The sequence below is a fragment of the Prunus avium genome, chromosome 1 (assembly GCF_965620075.1).
Source record: "Prunus avium chromosome 1, drPruAviu1.hap1.1, whole genome shotgun sequence".
NCBI lineage: Eukaryota > Viridiplantae > Streptophyta > Magnoliopsida > Rosales > Rosaceae > Prunus > Prunus avium.
The window spans coordinates 45,943,312-45,961,797 of NC_142284.1; the positions used below are offsets into that span (position 1 = coordinate 45,943,312).

The window sequence follows — 18,486 nt, forward strand, 5'->3', positions numbered from 1 at the left end:
TAGTTTCTTTTTTTTTTTCTTCTTCTTCAGCTTTCTGTTATAATGGGAATGAATGAATGAGAGCTACAAACACATGCAGCTGTCCATTCCATTCATATCATAATCATATGCATTCGCTTTCTAAAAGCTAATAATAATAATGCTAGCTACTAACCCATTTACCCGAGCCAAATTGTTTGTAGATATATAAATGCTTCATTTTCTTTATATATATATATATATATAATTTATAATTAATTATATATTGTAGGGGAGCAACATGGCACGGCACGGCAGGCCAAGCCAGTCCAGTCCGGTCAAGGCAAAACTTGCTAGTTTTAATTTGTTTGTTGTAACCATACCATTATTCATTTCGCGCTAGACGCTAACAATGATTTTGTCTCAAATGTGGGAATCAATCAAACTGATCTATATAGTTCAGATATTATTATTAAGTATGAATCAATGATGGTTTCATTTCAACTTGAACAAACTATAAACATATAAAATATCATTTTACAAAAAATAAATAATTAGTAAACATATAAAATATCTGACATGTCACCGACTTTAAAGATAAAAATATATATATAAGACGTAATTAAAAAGGTTAAGGGCTATTACTTACTTTAATAAGTAACCTGAATCATTTTGGAATGGATTGAAAGGGTTGGTCAAAGCTGCTTGTACTACTAACTGATACTGATTTACCAAAAACAAATTCGAATAAATTTATTGGGATGACAATTTTTCATGCGGGCAAGACTCTTCGTGGGGATTCGACCTTTATGGGTTGGATATGAAGTATAAAAAACGAGTATAAGGATGGGTATGGGGAATTTTTTGGTTATGGTGTACGGGGAATATTCTATTAAAGTGATTGTGCTTACTAAGTTTTATATTTCCTATTATTATATTATATATTTATATAATTTATACGAAACTTAAGCCACACTACTTAGGTCTTGTTTGGTATCTTAATAAAAAAAAAGTACACTAAAAAGCTATTATTCTTTTTAAAAACATGAGTTTTCAAATAGTGATTTTAAGATCTAAAAACTTATTTGGTATTGAACTCCAAACTATTTGTAAGATCTAAAAAAAATTGAAATTAACAAAAAAAAGAAAAAAATGTGAGGCATAAACCCTATCAATTTTGGTGGTGTGCAAGAGAGAGAGATGACGACAGAGGGAGGAGAGAGAGAGAGAGAGCGCGATGATAGAGGGGAGGATACCAACCGAGCCCTTATATATTTAGTTAACTTCCAATCAATATATAAACATTCTTATATTGTCTTATACGTATATATTATATATATTCATTATCTTGCCCTAGTTTTATTTTATTTTTCTTTCAACAAAGTAGGTTTGTATTGATTTTTTCTTCCAGAATGGGATAGGTTGGGAAATTCCCTATATGAATATTGCGAGGGCGAAAGTAGAAATTGGGGAAAAAACCTTAACGGGGATGTGGATGGAAATTACATTCGACCCATTGCCATAATTTAATTGTACAAGAAGATTGAAAAATGTGGTTGATTTGGGTGGGTCCAGTGCAGGGCAAATACCAAATTCAAATAGGCTGATAGGCTGGGCTGGGGGATTGGTTTGGATGCATGGGGTCCATGTTATTAAAAGGTGTAACTAGTACTCTTTACTCTCTCTCTCTCTCTCTCTCTCTCTCTCTCTCTCTCCGACAGCTTGCACCTCATTCCATTAAGAAACCTATTTATTTGGATTTGTTGGTTGCCTGTCATGTCATATCACAATGTAAAACTAAATTAGGTTATTATCCTAATTTAGGTCCAAAGTTTGACCACACCACAGAGACAATACGATCATTATGACATTAATTAATACGTACATGCAGAAAAATTCAAACATATGCCTGACAAAATGCATATTCCACTTGGACGGCAGACCGCATGTGGTTGTGGTTTACAGTATACTTTACGAATTTTTTGTCAACAATTTAAACCTATTTAAATCCTTATTCATAGATGATTTTTGCAAAAAGTCTGAAAAATTGAAAAATAATATGTGATAGACCCGACAAGAGTGTTCCTAAAAAATATATAGCGTGTTGTGTTCCCAACCCCATAATTTTCTCATAATCAAGTTTGGCACAACAAAAATGTGGCTGCCTGTGGATTTGGACCACCAAGATACTTGCTACCCTTATGTTAATTATTAATATAATTTTAAGGACGCAGTTGGACCAACAAGGTCCTCTTTTATTTCTGTTAAATATTCATTAAGGTAGGAAGAGTTGGTTGTGGAAATTAAGATAACTTCAAACTTCACCCATACATACCATATACGTATGTACGTACATACGTATCCTCTACTGTTAGATTGTCTTCCTTCACGTACTTTTTCTTATACCTTCATTTGATTAATTTTATTAGGTCAGAAATTCAGTTTTTTTTTTTTGGGTTGAAATTGCCGTGTCATTATTTTATATCAAATAGCTTTAAAAATTTGTACAATTTTATTCGTTGTCAATTAATTTTATGTTGAATGCTCACGTTTTAATTCTAATATGTGATGATTAAAAAAATTATTGATTTTAATTATTGATTCTAAAAATGCGAAATTAGAGTTTGTGATAGTGATGTTACGTACGTGGTTTCGACCGAAAAAGAAGAAGGGGTTGATTACGTGGCGAGTCGAGAGTCAAGATCGAAGAGGGGACAGTAGAAGTGCATTACACCTTAAAGCAGCTAAGGCTTGCCGGCTCTTTCTTTCCTCCGTGGATTGGAACTAGAACTAAAAAGTTACACGTGGTGGGTGTTGGGCTGCCGTAATCACATGCTCTCATTCCCACATTAACATCAGCTCTTGCCTCTTGGCCGTCCAATCCCTATCCAACTGAACTAATTTACTATTTAGATCTTGAATCTCTCTCCATCTCATTTTCTTCTTTCATTATTTTAAGGTGAAGCTAATCACTTTAATATAATTCCTTTAATGGTTCAAATAACCAGATTGCCCTCAGGTTCAACTCACCAAATCCCATACATGCCATTTTGGTTTTTCTTTCTTTTTTACTTCTCTTTTCCCTTCTTTTCTTTTTCTATAAACTCCACGTACTTTAGTTCTTTAACGGTGTGTTTGGATGAGGAAATTTAAAAGTACAAAGGAATTTATAAATGACGGAATTTAAAATGACAGAAATTAATGTTCTATAATTTGTAAAGTTTCTTGTTTGGGTAACAGATTTAAAATACGGAATTTAACCTTTATTTGTAAAGTTATCTTTTTAAAAAACTCAATTTCTCTTGGAATTTGAGAAATGACAACTTTTAGATATGATTTAAAGTTGAGATTTAGGACCTCCAAATTCCATGTTTTTGTCCGAACACGAGAATTGGTTCATGTCAATTTAAAAATTCCGACTTTTATCAAAATCCCAAATTTATTTCCCTCGTCCAAACACATTGTAATATACAATATAATACAATTTTGTCCAAAACCATCATATTAATTAACTAATTTATGCATATAAACCATATGCATAAATTCGACGGTCCAATATGTATAGAGAAAAGAAAACAAAAAATTGTATATTTTATACTCATTAGCTAGAGCTAGGGGTTAAGAGGTAAATACAAGTTAATTGTCATATCCCGGGATTGGCTCCGTCGTAGCACGATATTGTCTGCTTTGGGCCCCCCTATCTGCCCTCACGGTTTTGTTTTTGGGAACTCACAATCAACTTCCCAGTGGGTCATCCATCCTGGGATTGCTCTAGTCCCAACTCGCTTAACTTCGGGGTTCCTATGACTTCGAAGCCAGTGAGCCCCCGAAAGGCCTCGTGCTAAATGAAAGTGAGCATGTACATATAAGGCACATCACCTCATCTTCGTTGGTTGATGTGGGATGTTACAATCCACCCCCCCTTAGGGGCCCGACGTCCTCGTCGGCACACCCGCACCACATGACAAAGTGGCTCTGATACCAAATTGTCACATCTCTGGATCGGCTCCGCTGTAGCACGATATTGTCCGCTTTGGGCCCCCCTCTCTGCTCTCACGGTTTTATTTTTGGAAACTCACAATCAACTTCCCAGTGGGTCACCTATCTTGGGATTGCTCTAGTCCCAACTCGTTTAACTTTGGAGTTCCTATGACTCTGAAGCCAGTGAGCCCTCAAAAGACCTCGTTCTAGATAGAGGCGGACATGTACATATAAGGCACATCACCCCCGGGGTGATGTGGGATGTTACATTAATCCTATGTAACCTTTTGTTTACCAAAAATAAAAACCTTTAATTGCAAACGCAAAATTGTTAAAATCTTAATGATTGGATAGGTGTAACAAAAAATTACCGTGTGAGTTTTTCTCTCTCCTTTCCTAAACTTAGGGAAAAAAAAAGGGAGTTGATTTCCCCACTTTCCTTTTCTCCACTTACACTCCCTTTTGCTTTTTAATACTTTTGAATAAATTTTGTTCTTTCTCTTTCCTATTCTATCCTTATCTTACATTAATTTCTTTTTTACTTCACTTTTATATTATTTCTTTATCTTTATACTTAATTTTCCAACTTACACTCTATTTCAGTATTAACAGGAAAAAAAACTTAATTTCTTACTCGATTAAAGGGAAAAAAATACTGAAAATAGAGTGCAAGTTGGAAAATTAAGTATAAAGAAAAAGAACTAATATAAAAGTAAAGTAAAAAGAAATTAATGTAGAGTAAGGGTAGAATAGAAAAGAGAAAGAACAAAATTGATTAAAAAATATTAAAAAGCAAAATGGAGTGTAAGTGGAGAAAAGGGGAGTGGGGAAATCATATATAAAAAAAAAAACAGATTGGATAGGAGTAGAGAGAGATATTAACCAGGATTAATCGTTTTATTAGTCCCTGAACTTAGATGCGATTTGCATTTAAGTCCCTCAATTTCCAAAATCGTTCCCGTGGTCTTTTAACTTCATTTTCATTAGGACAAATGGTCTTACCGTCAATTTTATTAACCTTTTCTATTAAATGTAGGGTCGAAATGGTATTTTTAATTAAAATAAAACAAAAGAATAAAAAATCACATCTTTAAAATAACAATAAAAGAAAATCAAATAAAAAAACCAAAGAAAAAAGAAAAAATTAAAATCAAGTTTGGGGGAGTAGAAATCGGGATAGAGGGGGAGAAAGTGTTTAATTTTAATTTGTTATTCATATTTTAATCAATTTAATACAAAAAATACCATTTTGCCCCTGTATTTAACAGAAAATTTAACAAAATTGACGACATGACCATTTTTATTAGAGTAATGCTATTTGGACACACAACATTGACACACTTAGTGACACCCACTGATGTGTCAATGTATTATTCGCTGAACAGAAAACGAGGAGAAAAGAAGAGCAAATGATACATTGACACATCAGCGGGTGTCACTAAGTGTGTCAATGTTATGTGTCCAAATAGCATTACTCATAACTAAACTGAAATTGAAAGACCACGAGAACGATTTTGAAAATTGAGAGACTCAGATGCAAATCAAATCTAAATTCAGGGATTAATAAAACGATTAACCCTACTAACAAAATTGGAACTACCAATAAGACAAGGAATCTTCGTAATTGATGCGCGGAATCTACAGTTTTGGATTCCGCTGGCATTGTACTAAAGGAAAGGGTTAACATTGTCAATGCACTTCCAATTCGCCGAACCGTTAAAATCTTTTGGTTTAAATTCGGTTGGTGCCAAAGCCCGGAATTTTAAATACCATAAAAATAAAATTTAATACTATAAAAAATTTCAAAAATTTAAAATTCAATTTTCTTTTATCATGGATTCATGTGGTTCAGCAGAGAAAAAAAGAGCCAAAAAGCTGTTTCTGTACACGCTTTGCATTTTCTCTCATTTTCTCTTCTCACTTTCTCAGAATCCAAACACCTACTGTCAGACTCACACTTGACATCTTGATTGTTCTTTACAAGCCTCTCGAGATTATTAGGGCTTCAACTGAGATGCATCTCTCTTCTTCTTATTCACATTCTCTCAATTTTCCTCGTCAAAGCTCAGAGATTTTGTAAGTTCTTCAACTTTTTGACTGAGTTCTGAGCACATTTTTAGGGTATTTGACGATAAGTCGGAGGATTTCAGTCAAATTCTGAAGTGGGTTTCACTTTGTCTTTGAGGTAAGCGGATCAGTTTGAGTTTGAGTGGTTCTGTATGTTTTGAACGTAGAATTTGCTGGTTAGTTTTTGAGGAAACGAAGAAGTAAATAAAAGGATAATCCGAGTTTCCAGGTATTTTCGTTTTGGCTTCTTTGGAAAGTTGAGTGGTCTTGGACTCGCTGAGTTGACTAGGGGGTTTTTGAGTTTGTTGCGACTATGCTTTGTTGTTCTATTTCTCAGCAGCCAAACAGTGCACTGAAGAAAAAGATCTGTCATTGCCATAAGGGAATAGCTAAATCTAAAGATTATTGAAGATTCAGTTCTCTATTCCAGAGTGTTGAAAGATAAAATTATATTAGGTTATTAGTTTGTGATATTTTGAAGATCGTAGTAAGCATCATTTGGTGTTTGAACATGTCAATGGCTGGTGACTGATAAGGGAAAAGCAGAGTAGTCTGTATCTTAAATTATGGTCCCCGCCATTAAGTTATTTAGATAAGTCATCTCGTGGGACCTTGCTAAAGTTTGATATGCGTATTTTCTTTCTTGAAGAAAAAAAGAGCTTTTTGATTCCAGTTTGTATTTGGTATTCGATCTTGTAGGTTGCAAAAACTCTTTAGAGGAAATGTCACAGAAACCCAGGGCACCAGCTTCCTTCCAGTCACTCAAATCATTGCCTGCTGATTTTAGGTTCTCAGGTTTACCAGCTTCTGATCGATTTGGAAAATCCGATGATGGGAATTTGGGAAACAGTAATGTCATCTCCTCGAGTATTCCAGAAAATGGTGGTTTAGGGGATATTGATGTTGCTGAGGGGATTGAAGGTAGTCCTGGGGCTCTTGGCGACATGGACCAGGTAAATGATGATTCACCATATAGCGGGAACACAATCTCCATTGAAGACGGACCGTCACGGGGTGATGAAGACTTGGATTCTGTGGCTCCATCTTTGCCTTCAATATCTTCATCTCATAGGGAGCGTAGGTGGGGTGACACCACCCCTTATGCCGTGAAGAAGGTATTTAATTATCCAATTGAAATTAGAACGCAATTTTCTTCTTGGTAGAATGAAATAAAAGATTCTTGAGTTTATTTGCCGGTTTTTTTGCCCTTTTCTTTTGTTAACTGGCATATATTATGTTAGGTATTCATGTAATCATGTAAATGCATGCATGTTTTATTGTATGCATATGTGTAACACGCAAGAACCTTTAGATGCATGTTTGAACGTCAGTATGTATTAATGAGTTTATGGTGTATGTAATGTGATTGAAGGTCTGAGAACAAATTAGCATCCTATCCCTATCGTTCATTAATCGCCATGGGCTATAGAACAAAGTAGCATCTTATCATCTTATCGTTGAGAGTTTATTTGTTGAGTTTGTTGGCACCTTTCTTATAAGTACATATATTTAATAATTATAGAAAGTTCCGATATAAATATGCTAATATGAGAGTGCAGTTTGACATGCCAATAAAGGGTGATAAATGAAGCTTATGAGGAAATGAGATGCATTCTCACTGACTAAGATATTAGAGAGTTTGGAAACTCTGTGAGTATGCGGGCATGCAGTGAATATTATAGAAGCTTTAGAGCCAGTTAGTCTTCTTTGGTTGCAGAAGGATTGTGCCAGAAACATAGAAATTGTTGGTGGTTTAATTTCAATAACTCTTAAGGAAAGATCATCCGTGGTTTAGTTATATGGAATAATGTGCTCATACATAGTTGCATATGTACATATATGTGTGTTCAATTGGGGAATGTTGCGGGTGTCCTGATTACCATGAGGCACTGATCGTTTCGGTAGCATAGTGAAGTCAATGTGATAAATGGTGTTGAGGTGTGGCGCATCCATGGCATGCATGTGCGTCAAGGAGAACTGTTATAACTTATATATTAAATTTGTACTTCACTTGTCACTTGTAAGTCATACTTCAGTATTTCTCTGTGTCCATGAAATCATATATGTATCCTGTTCTGCTTCTATGGATAGAAGATAAGGCCATATGATTATAAAATATTTACTGCACATATCTGATGATGATTTGAGTTGATTTAGTTAACTTACCATTAGTATATTAATTTCTCTTACATGTTTGAATGTAATGTTTCAGAAGCTACAATCTTGGTTCCAACTTCCAAATGGAAATTGGGAACTGGGTCGAATATTGTCGACCTCTGGCACTGAATCTGTTATATCACTCTCCAATGATAAAGTAAGACACCTTTTGAAAATTATAGAAGTATGATGTTATGATTACAGTCGATTTTTGAGCCAATTTCAATATTATTTTTTTCACATGTAGGTTGCAAAGGTAAAAACTGAAGATCTGGTTCCAGCTAATCCAGATATCCTTGATGGTGTGGATGATCTCATGCAACTTAGTTACTTAAATGAACCGTCAGTGTTGTACAATCTTCAGTATAGATACAATCAGGATATGATCTATGTAAGTGTTTAATTTGGATTCAAGTCTATTTGAAATCTACTTTTGAGTTTTTCTTCTTTTAATTAATCTCTTTGTGGGTATAATTGTATGTTTCAGACAAAAGCGGGACCAGTGTTGGTTGCTATCAATCCCTTTAAGAGAGTTTCTTTATATGGGAATGAATACATTGAAGCATATAAGCGTAAAGCTGTTGAAAGTCCACATGTGTATGCCATTGCAGACACAGCCATCCGAGAAATGGTTCGAGGTGGATTTACTATTTCACAATTATATGATAGGATTTTCAGCAGTTCAAAATATCTGCATAATGCCATTAATTTGTAGATTCTTACCTGGTCTTATTTTTTTGCCAGATGAAGTAAACCAGTCTATAATTATAAGGTCAGTAAAATGTTACTTTTGCATATCTGACTTCAATTGTTCCATTTAACAATTTTATTTTGGATGAGTGAGTTATATTTTTGCAGCCTTTTTATTTCCTGAGCGAAGTTTGATTTAAAACAACCAGAAAGTATCCAAAGTACATGGTAGCTGCACCAGAATCAAGGACACTAATCACAAGCACATATAGTTAGGAAAGCACTCCAACATTATTACAAACAAACAAAATAGGACAAACAGAGAAAGACAGTAAGAAGCTTAATACTGTCAAATGATTAGCTGGTTGCACAACCTTATTTTCTTGACCGAACCATGGATCGTCTTAAATACTGCTTTTCTCATCTTGATTATAAGTACAAAAACCCTTTTTCTTTCAATATGGAAGAATTCTTGTTAATTTAAGTAATACCATTTCTAATGTTCATGATGTAGCACATGAGATATGTGATGTTATTGCAGCGTCCCTAATGAATGCTGTATCTCCATATAGGATGTTTACATAATTTGGATATGAAGTTAATCTAATTGACACCCAATCATCTATTTTTCTTGTCCATACAGTGGGGAAAGTGGAGCTGGAAAAACTGAAACAGCAAAGATAGCAATGCAATATTTGGCTGCGCTTGGTGGTGGAAGTGGAATAGAACATGAAATATTGAAAACTAATCCGATATTGGAAGCCTTTGGTAATGCGAAAACATTGAGAAATGACAACTCAAGCCGCTTTGTAAGCTCTCAGTTTTTTACATGAATGCTCTTTCTTTTAGGCACTTTTTGCACCATTAAACTGCTCAACAAATCCCCTCCTTCACAAAGTTTGCATTTTACCCTCATTTCTTTCTATTTTTATTAATAATAGAAATTAAGTTAAGAGAGAAGACCACTGACCAGTCTGGCTATGGTGCACACCACCATAGCCATGGCTGGTGTAGCGCAAGGCATCCTTGGTTGGGAGGGAAGAAGGGAATGGGAAGGGGAGAAAGGAGAAAAGGAAGGAAAGGCAGGAGATAAGGGTTCAATTAGAATTAAATACATGAAGATAAGTAGGAATTGTAATTTTTTTGGGGCGTGATGAGTAAGATGGTTGGTGTACATATAATTACCCTTTCTGTTAGTTTAGTTTTATTGAGGGATAGAATTAGTAATATCATGTGCAAGTTAAAAATTCAAGTTATAGCCCTTGATGTAGTAATGCTGATGACTTTGCTAATGTTGCAGGGAAAATTGATTGAAATCCACTTTAGTGAAACTGGAAAAATATCTGGTGCCAATATTCAAACTTGTAAGTCTGCTCGTACTGCTGAGGTTCCTGGGTGAAATTCTATTTGCATATATTATATATATTTCTCTTTGAAAATAATATTTAAACTGACCTTTTATCTTGTCTGTTGCCCCTTTGTGACACAGTTTTGCTTGAAAAGGTAATATTCCTTCCTCTGATCCTTGATTGTGACTTGTTCAGTTTGTTACACAAGTCATTGACTAATTGAACTTTTGAACAGTCTAGGGTTGTCCAATGCACTGAGGGAGAAAGGTCCTATCATATATTTTATCAGCTTTGTGCTGGAGCTCCACCTGCTCTTAGAGGTTAGTAACTTAGTATATCCAGTTGCCTTTCCTAACTGTTTTATGTCATTTGACACTCTATAAGATATGGTCTAATATTTATATTTAGAGGCAATTTTGTTTTAACTCATATCTCCCTCAAATCTGTGTTATGTCTTGTTTTATAGGTTCATTATGTGTGCTTAGTATATAAGTAAGAATCACAAACACCCCTCACTCATAATGTATGCTTATAATAGACATGTTTGAGTGTGACTAACTTTTGTATAGATAAAAATGTTTTGCGTGTTTGTGCTGGCGTAAGAAATTCAGTATTTTGTTCCTTTGGTTGTGTGCCACAGAGATGCTGAACTTGAAGAGTGCAGATGAGTATAAATATCTGAATCAAAGCAGTTGTTATTCCATTACTGGGGTTAATGATGCTGAAGAATTCTGTGTGGTGAAGGTACTCTTAAAAAAAAAAAAAAAAAAAAATACAAAATATATATATATATATATATATATATTATAACAAATCTCTATCTTCAGTCTAGGCTTCTATTTTACCCTTTTCACCATTTTGTAATAGAATTTTGATATCATGTGCATGTGAACTCACTATGGATCTTAACATTTTCAGGAAGCTCTAGATGTTGTTCATATAAACAAAGAAGACCAACAAAGTGTATTTGCAATGCTTGCGGCAGTTTTGTGGCTGGGAAACATTTCATTTACTGTGATTGATAATGAAAATCATGTTGAAGCTGTAGAAGATGAAGGTAATAATCTTCCAGAGGATAGATGAAAAAAAATTATAATTTTCTTTTAAGTGTTTACTGGTGGTGTTTGCACCCCGAAGCATTTATATGGCTTCAGGATCCAATATAAACAGATGTACGGTTTGTAGTTCCTGAAAAGTGGGATATACGACAGTTGGGATGTCTATACAGAAGCTTTGTTTTTTTCCCGATATGCAGACCAATAGACCATATCAGTTATTGGTCTAAGGTGAGGCAAAAACTTCCCAAAACATTTAGGTGACTTAAAGCCAATTAAGATTTTGTAACTTATTAGTAACAGAAGATCAGTAGAAGCTCCTGAGCAAGATGAGCAAGATGAAGAGTGCAAAATAGTTGAGACTTTGCTTACCTTCTCTATTGTCAAAAAGTTTCATGCTGTAAACTTCCAGTATAAAGGATTTGAAGTTCATCCTGGAAAGGAGGGCAGGTGGAGGGAAGATAAATATGGCTCTGGTTGTGATGTATTTGCTTTCTGATTGTGTTGTATCTATTTTTCTTTCCAAGGCTTATCCTGGCCATTTGTCATCTATTTTACTATCACGTGCAACATGAATCCTGCTATCAGCCCATTGTGTGTGATGGGTTTCTGGTTTTGATAATTCTGTGTGCTTTCTGGTTTTGATTATGTCCTCTAATTTTGGCATTATTTGGGAGAATTTATTTTAATGGATGAGGTGTATATTAATATACTGATTGGTCTTGGTTTTCATTGGATCAATGAGTTTTTTTTCATGATCTCAATAATGATGCAAGTTTCATTTTCAGGTCTGTTCAATGTCTCTAAATTGATTGGATGTGGCATGGATGAGCTTAAGCTTGCTTTATCAACTCGAAAAATGAGAGTTGGTAATGACAATATTGTCCAAAAGTTAACACTAACGCAGGTAACAAAACTTTCTAAAAGAGTTAATATTTGTCCTGTAGGTTGAGTTTATCATACATAACAACGTAGGCATGGAAGAGTTAATATCTGCCCTTTAATGCATACAACTTCTGTTTTGCATCTTTCAGGCCATCGACACAAGAGATGCTTTGGCGAAGTCAATTTATGCATGTCTCTTTGAGTGGCTGGTTGAACAAATTAACAAATCACTTGCAGTAGGAAAACGGCGTACTGGCAGATCTATCAGCATTCTTGATATCTATGGTTTTGAATCATTTGATGTATGTTTCATCTATGCTTTCACTGAAGCTTTGTGTATTATATATATATTTTTTATAACTGTACATTTGTTGTTTTTTCCTGCAGAGAAATAGTTTTGAACAGTTCTGCATTAATTATGCAAATGAGAGATTGCAACAACACTTCAATCGTCACTTATTCAAACTAGAGCAGGAGGTAACTTTCCCATACTTCTTCATATCAGTATAACTATAAATTCAGTAAAGAATGTTTATTCCTGCTTTTTTTATGTTCCATAGGATTTCATTAAGTTCTAATTAGATTTATTTATTTTTCATAAAATTTCATTAAACTAGAAACCATAATTCATAGCACAGAGCCCAGTCCAAACCAACTATCCCATCCCAGTTATATTTCTCATTTCAGTTTATTAGAAAAACTTGTTTGATTTAAATTTTTTGGCTGATGTACTAAGAGAACTGTTATAAGGAGGTGAAGGAACCAAGATATGTTATGAAACCAACGATGTAGGCATCATGCTTGCCTTGTGTGACTTATGAAGAGAACTCTTAAATGATCCCTGACATTGTTCTGTGTTTCCGCTTGATTTATTGACTGCTATTATTCTTTTTCAGGAATATATCCAGGACGGAATTGATTGGACAAAAGTTGAATTTGAAGACAACCAAGATTGCCTTAGTCTTTTTGAAAAGGTACTGAGCTTGTGAATGATCAGCTACAGTAATGTACATTGTATTTGTACTGTATGGAGTAACTAGTAAAATTTGTTTTGTTGTTGTACTACCATTAGTGGGCTGTATAGAAATATTTGTGGTACTTCATAAATCTCGTCTTTTTGGTCCTCATGGATTTTAGTCATATAATTTATATGCTGATGATGGTTATTGCATGATTATTTAATCGATCAAACTCTTGGCACATTATTGAGGATTTTATTGGGCAAAAGATGCATAATTAATGTTCATATGTGAGAAGAGCTGATTTATTATATTTATGTATATATGTATTTCATGTTCCCCGTGGAAGCATTGAAAGAATTTTACACAGAGGTAGCACATTTTACTTTGCTGGTTGGTGAATCCTGTTTGTTGAGTTACCCTTCCCTTTTTGCCCTTTATGGTTGTACCTTGTTTAATAATTAAGTCAATGATGATAGCCAATGAACTTAATGATGCTTGGTTAGCCATTGCCCCTCCAGCATTTGAGAATTAAATTGACAGTGTGCATTTCCCTGAACATCGTGTAACATAAATGCAGAGACCTTTGGGATTACTGTCCCTGTTAGATGAGGAGTCCACTTTCCCAAACGGTACTGATTTGACCTTCGCCAACAAGCTTAAGCAGCATCTGAGTGCTAATTCTTGTTTCAGAGGAGAACGGGACAAAGCGTTTGCTGTCAGTCATTATGCAGGAGAGGTACTCCTTGTGATTAATTGATTTCATTGTTATTTATTCTTGCTTTCAGCTAGAGTACTTTTTATCTTGATCATAGTCAGAACTTAGAACCAATGTTTTAAGATGTTGAAGCATAAAGCAAGGCGTTTTACCAAGAGCCTCATGAGGCGTAAGCCTTTCACGCTTATGAATAATATAATAAATATATAATAAAATACAAATAATGGAAAAGCACTTGAATAATCCAAAAATAGTGAAAAACTACTTGGGTTATATGAAATTTAGAGGTTTAGGGTGGATTATAGGGATTTTCGAAGAGGGGGAGGGGGAGAAGGGGGCGAGGTTGCGAGTGTGAAGTTTTAAAAAAAATTAACAGTGTCCAAAACGACGAGGGCAGACGCAGCTGAGCGCGCCTCCCTATCGTTTCACGCGTCCAGCGCGCCTCAAACGTGCCTCAATCACTCCTTCCAGGCAAGTCTCACTGCCACCTCCACGCAAAAACCCTTGCCCCTCGACCTCACTGCTTGCCTTGTAAAACACTTTTTTCAATAATAGATAACTAAAAATAATAATTGATTTTAAACCATAAAAAGTATATGGTTTAAAAGTTTTTACGTAGCCAAGCCATGCTGTTGGTGGCTTAAAACCAAATGTTTTAAACCATAAATTATTAAATAATTATATATTATAATTAATTATAATTATAATTCTTTTTTTGTAAGATCCTCCTGGATCAGGGTACTAACAATTCTTCTCTGCTCTCGAAGTACTGACAAAAAGAAGAAATGAAAAGCGCTTTTCATTCAACTTTTTCTTGCTTACCTGACTGGTGATTGTTCCACTTGGTCCTCCACTCAGGTTACGTATGACACAACAGGATTTTTGGAGAAGAACAGGGACTTGCTACATTTGGATTCAATTCAGCTTCTTTCCTCATGCTCATGCCACCTTCCTCAGATATTTGCATCTAGTATGCTTAATCGACCTGAGAAGCCTTTAGTTGGTCCCCTGTATAAATTAGGTGGTGGAGTAGACTCCCAGAAGATGAGTGTTGCAACAAAATTTAAGGTACGTTGCTTTCCTGTTTTTAAGTGCATGATTATGAATTTAACAAAGATTTTAATCATGATAACATAGTTATGTATGCATGCATATTATATGTGTAGAATTATTCCCTAACAAGAACCTTTTCTCAATCATTAAAATTAGGTAGAGTCTATAGCATCTTAGTACATATCAGTTGTCTACTCAAACCTTATGAGATAATCACTGCAAGCCGTTGATTGCAATGTGAAACCAATCCTATATGTATCAATGTATCATATTGCTTTGCTGAGGTATTTCCCTCTGAGCAATTTATAAATATAGAAGTGCTTATACATTAGGCTCAAAATTTGTTCTCTTTGTTCTATTTGTTTTGTTCTTTTCCTTTTTTATTTTTCGTGAGAGATCAAATGTTGATGTTTGATAAGAAAATATTATGAAAGTTGAACTCTAGGAGAGTTATGAAAAGAGTTCTGAAAATCCTTTTCATGACTGGGTGTACATTTTGCGTCCAATCCTTTAGGAAACATTGGGTCTGACATTCTGTGAAAAACGAATTCTATTGAAAATGGAGTTTGGTTATCTGACCATTGTATTCTTTTGATTAACTTATGTGTGTTGGTATTTAGGGTCAATTGTTCCTATTGATGAAACGTCTAGAGAATACCACTCCGCATTTCATACGTTGTATCAAGCCCAACAATCTTCAATCCCCTGGATTATACGAGCAAGGACTTGTACTGCAGCAGCTGAGATGCTGTGGAGTCCTAGAAGTGGTTCGAATATCAAGATCTGGCTTTCCTACCAGAATGTCGCACTCGAAGTTTGCGAGAAGGTAACAAAAGATATCTTCTTCTGATTCAGCTTTCAAATACTTGATACATATCTCTAGTACATAACTGTTGCTGTTTTTGTCATTATTGAATCTTGCATCAGATATGGTTTTCTTCTGCTGGAGAATGTTGCGTCACAGGATCCACTAAGTGTTTCAGTTGCTATCCTTCATCAGTTCAATATATTACCAGAGATGTATCAAGTGGGCTGTACAAAATTGTTTTTCCGAACTGGACAGGTAAATTGATGTCCCCCCGTCCTGCAATAAACAAAAACAAATAATCCATGTTTTCAGTTGATTATGACTTGTCAGATAAAAAGAAAAGGAGAGGTTCACATTTCTGTTTCCTTGGTTTGGTTGGTGTCAGCTGTTATGAACGTGGATTTCATAATCTTTATATTTAATCTTTGTATTTAATCTTTACTGATATAAACGTGGTGAGGAAATTTGATGTAGATTGGGGTGCTTGAGGACACTAGAAACCGTACCCTCCATGGTATTTTACGCGTTCAAAGCTGCTTTAGAGGACACCAAGCTCGCTGTTACCTGAAGGAGCTGAGAAGAGGAATCGCCACTCTTCAGTCATGTATTAACTTTCTGATTGTTTATTTTGGTGTATTATATCAAATTTTGTCATATTTTGGAAATTTATTTTAAATTACTTTATGCAGTTGTAAGGGGAGAGAAAACCAGAAAGGAGTACACAATCTTACTACAGAGGCATAGATCTGCTGTAATCATACAAAAGCACATGAAAAGCAGGATTGAAAGGAGGAAATTCAAGAACATTTATGATGCATCAGTCGTGATACAATCAGGTATATTAGCCTTGTTCCTCAGTTATAACTAGATCTTAGCATGCGTGGCATTAAATTCTCGGCCAGACAACAGTAAGATCTCAGCCTGACAAGTACCTACTCATAGTGGCTACAAAGGGTGTTGTCTGCATGGTGTTAGCTCCTTAAAAGGAGAAACAAAAAGAGAGTGGCAAAATGACTGGATATTGGGAGGTTATTGTCAGATCAAAGTCAGCCTGAACTTACTATCTAATTTCGTAACACAAGAAAAATTGTGAAAACATCTTTAAGGTCAATCCCATTCTACGTTATTGCATCTATATGTTTGATTATCTTGTTAAGTCTAAGCTATCTTTGCAGTTTTTCGTGGCTGGTCAGTCAGAAGATGCTCAGGAGGTATAGGATTATTGAAACCTGGGAGCACACAGGTAGTCTTTCACTCTTCTATCTATTTTCAGTTTGATAGCAATATTCTGTATGGAGATCCCCATTCATTTTTGTGAACATAATTAACAGTGTCTCAAACAGGCGAACGAGGCAGATGAGGTGTTGGTAAAGTCGTCTTTCCTTGCTGAATTACAGCGCCGTGTTCTTAAGGCTGAAGCTGCCCTGAGAGAGAAGGAAGAGGAGAATGACATCCTCCACCAACGTCTGCAACAGTATGAAAGCCGCTGGTCCGAGTATGAGTTGAAAATGAAATCCATGGAAGAAGTGTGGCAGAAACAAATGAGATCCCTGCAATCCAGCCTCTCAATTGCCAAGAAGAGCCTAGCCGTTGATGATTCTGAGAGGAATTCTGATGCGTCGGTCAATGCAAGTGATGATCATGACTACAGTTGGGATACAGGAAGTAACCATAGAGGGCAAGACAGCAATGGAGTGAGGCCAATGAGTGCAGGTTTGAGTGTTATAAGCCGCTTGACTGAAGAATTTGACCAGAGGAGTCAAGTATTTGGTGACGATGCCAAGTTCTTGGTAGAGGTAAAATCTGGTCAAGTTGAAGCAAGTCTGAACCCGGACCGAGAGCTTAGAAGGCTGAAGCAGATGTTTGAGGCTTGGAAGAAGGATTATGGGGCAAGACTAAGGGAGACAAAGTTGATTTTGCATAAGATTGGAAATGAAGAGGGTACTGTTGACAGGGTGAAAAAGAAGTGGTGGGGAAGGAGGAACAGCTCGAGGATAAATTAAATTTCTCAAAATGGGTTGTATTATTGATCACCCTTATACAGCTGCACATGAGGAAGAAAGTGATGAGACAGAAAGGAAGAAGAGTTTATGCTATATCTAATCCCCCTTTTATTTTTTTATAGATGAGGAATGGTTGCATATAGAAATTGTGACTACGAGTTTTGTTGTTGCAACTTGCTTGCAAGCGGTTTGGTGCTTAATTTGTAGAGCAAGTTATTCCAGTATGTATATTTTTCATAATTCCATTCATAGTGCAATGAATTCTTTACCATTTGCAAATTTCAATTAGCAGTGCAAGCCTTAGCCTAGCCTAGAAGGACTTTTCACAGCATGTGCAAACTTTTGATTATCTTTTTAGGAAGCCAGCTGAGCTTGAATGTCAAAGAAACAGAGCCGTCCGAACTGTCTTTTACAGGTTCACACAGTAAACCTCCAAATTTTATCACTTGCCCATTGCGTTTCCCCTTCCCTTGGCATACATTAGTTTCATTCTTTCTTTCTTGACCTCTCCCATAATATGGCACAACAGAGAGGGTAGGAAACATTGGCACTAGTAGCCTGTGATTGAGGAAATTATACATGTAGCTCTACGGCGGCCAACTGTTGTCAGGTTTGAATTTTTTTTAAAAGGTGTTATTACATAAAATACAAAAATCTCACACGCAACACAGATGTTAGGACTCGAATTCAAAACTCAAACCCAGAACATTTCTTGGGGAGCATTTTCTTCAAATCACTGCACTAGTGTCCTTCTGGACAAATTTAACAGATGTTTTTTTTTTTGGGAGAAATAACAGATGTTT

At 35.5% G+C, this 18,486-nt stretch overlaps 1 protein-coding gene across 3 annotated transcripts; it reads left to right on the forward strand.

Moving 5' to 3' along the window:
• The first annotated feature begins 5,762 nt into the window (after positions 1 to 5,762).
• ATM1 (myosin 1) lies at positions 5,763 to 17,968 on the forward strand. Of its 3 annotated transcripts, none has more exons than XM_021955634.2 (24): positions 5,763 to 6,015; positions 6,706 to 7,121; positions 8,219 to 8,320; positions 8,411 to 8,554; positions 8,651 to 8,801; positions 8,908 to 8,935; positions 9,497 to 9,662; positions 10,154 to 10,217; positions 10,343 to 10,356; positions 10,438 to 10,522; positions 10,843 to 10,946; positions 11,121 to 11,259; positions 12,046 to 12,164; positions 12,292 to 12,444; positions 12,530 to 12,619; positions 13,039 to 13,116; positions 13,682 to 13,840; positions 14,678 to 14,887; positions 15,493 to 15,698; positions 15,800 to 15,935; positions 16,155 to 16,284; positions 16,370 to 16,516; positions 16,856 to 16,923; positions 17,012 to 17,968. In XM_021955634.2, exons 2-24 carry the CDS (start codon positions 6,729 to 6,731, stop codon positions 17,681 to 17,683), a joined length of 3,558 nt encoding a protein of 1,185 aa, XP_021811326.1. In that variant the 5' UTR covers positions 5,763 to 6,015; positions 6,706 to 6,728; the 3' UTR covers positions 17,684 to 17,968. The 3 variants fall into 3 exon arrangements, with proteins under 3 accessions (XP_021811326.1, XP_021811325.1, XP_021811327.1); XM_021955633.2 differs by having other exon boundaries at positions 5,764 to 6,124; XM_021955635.2 differs by having other exon boundaries at positions 5,764 to 6,124; positions 17,024 to 17,968.
• Positions 17,969 to 18,486: the final 518 nt, after the last annotated feature.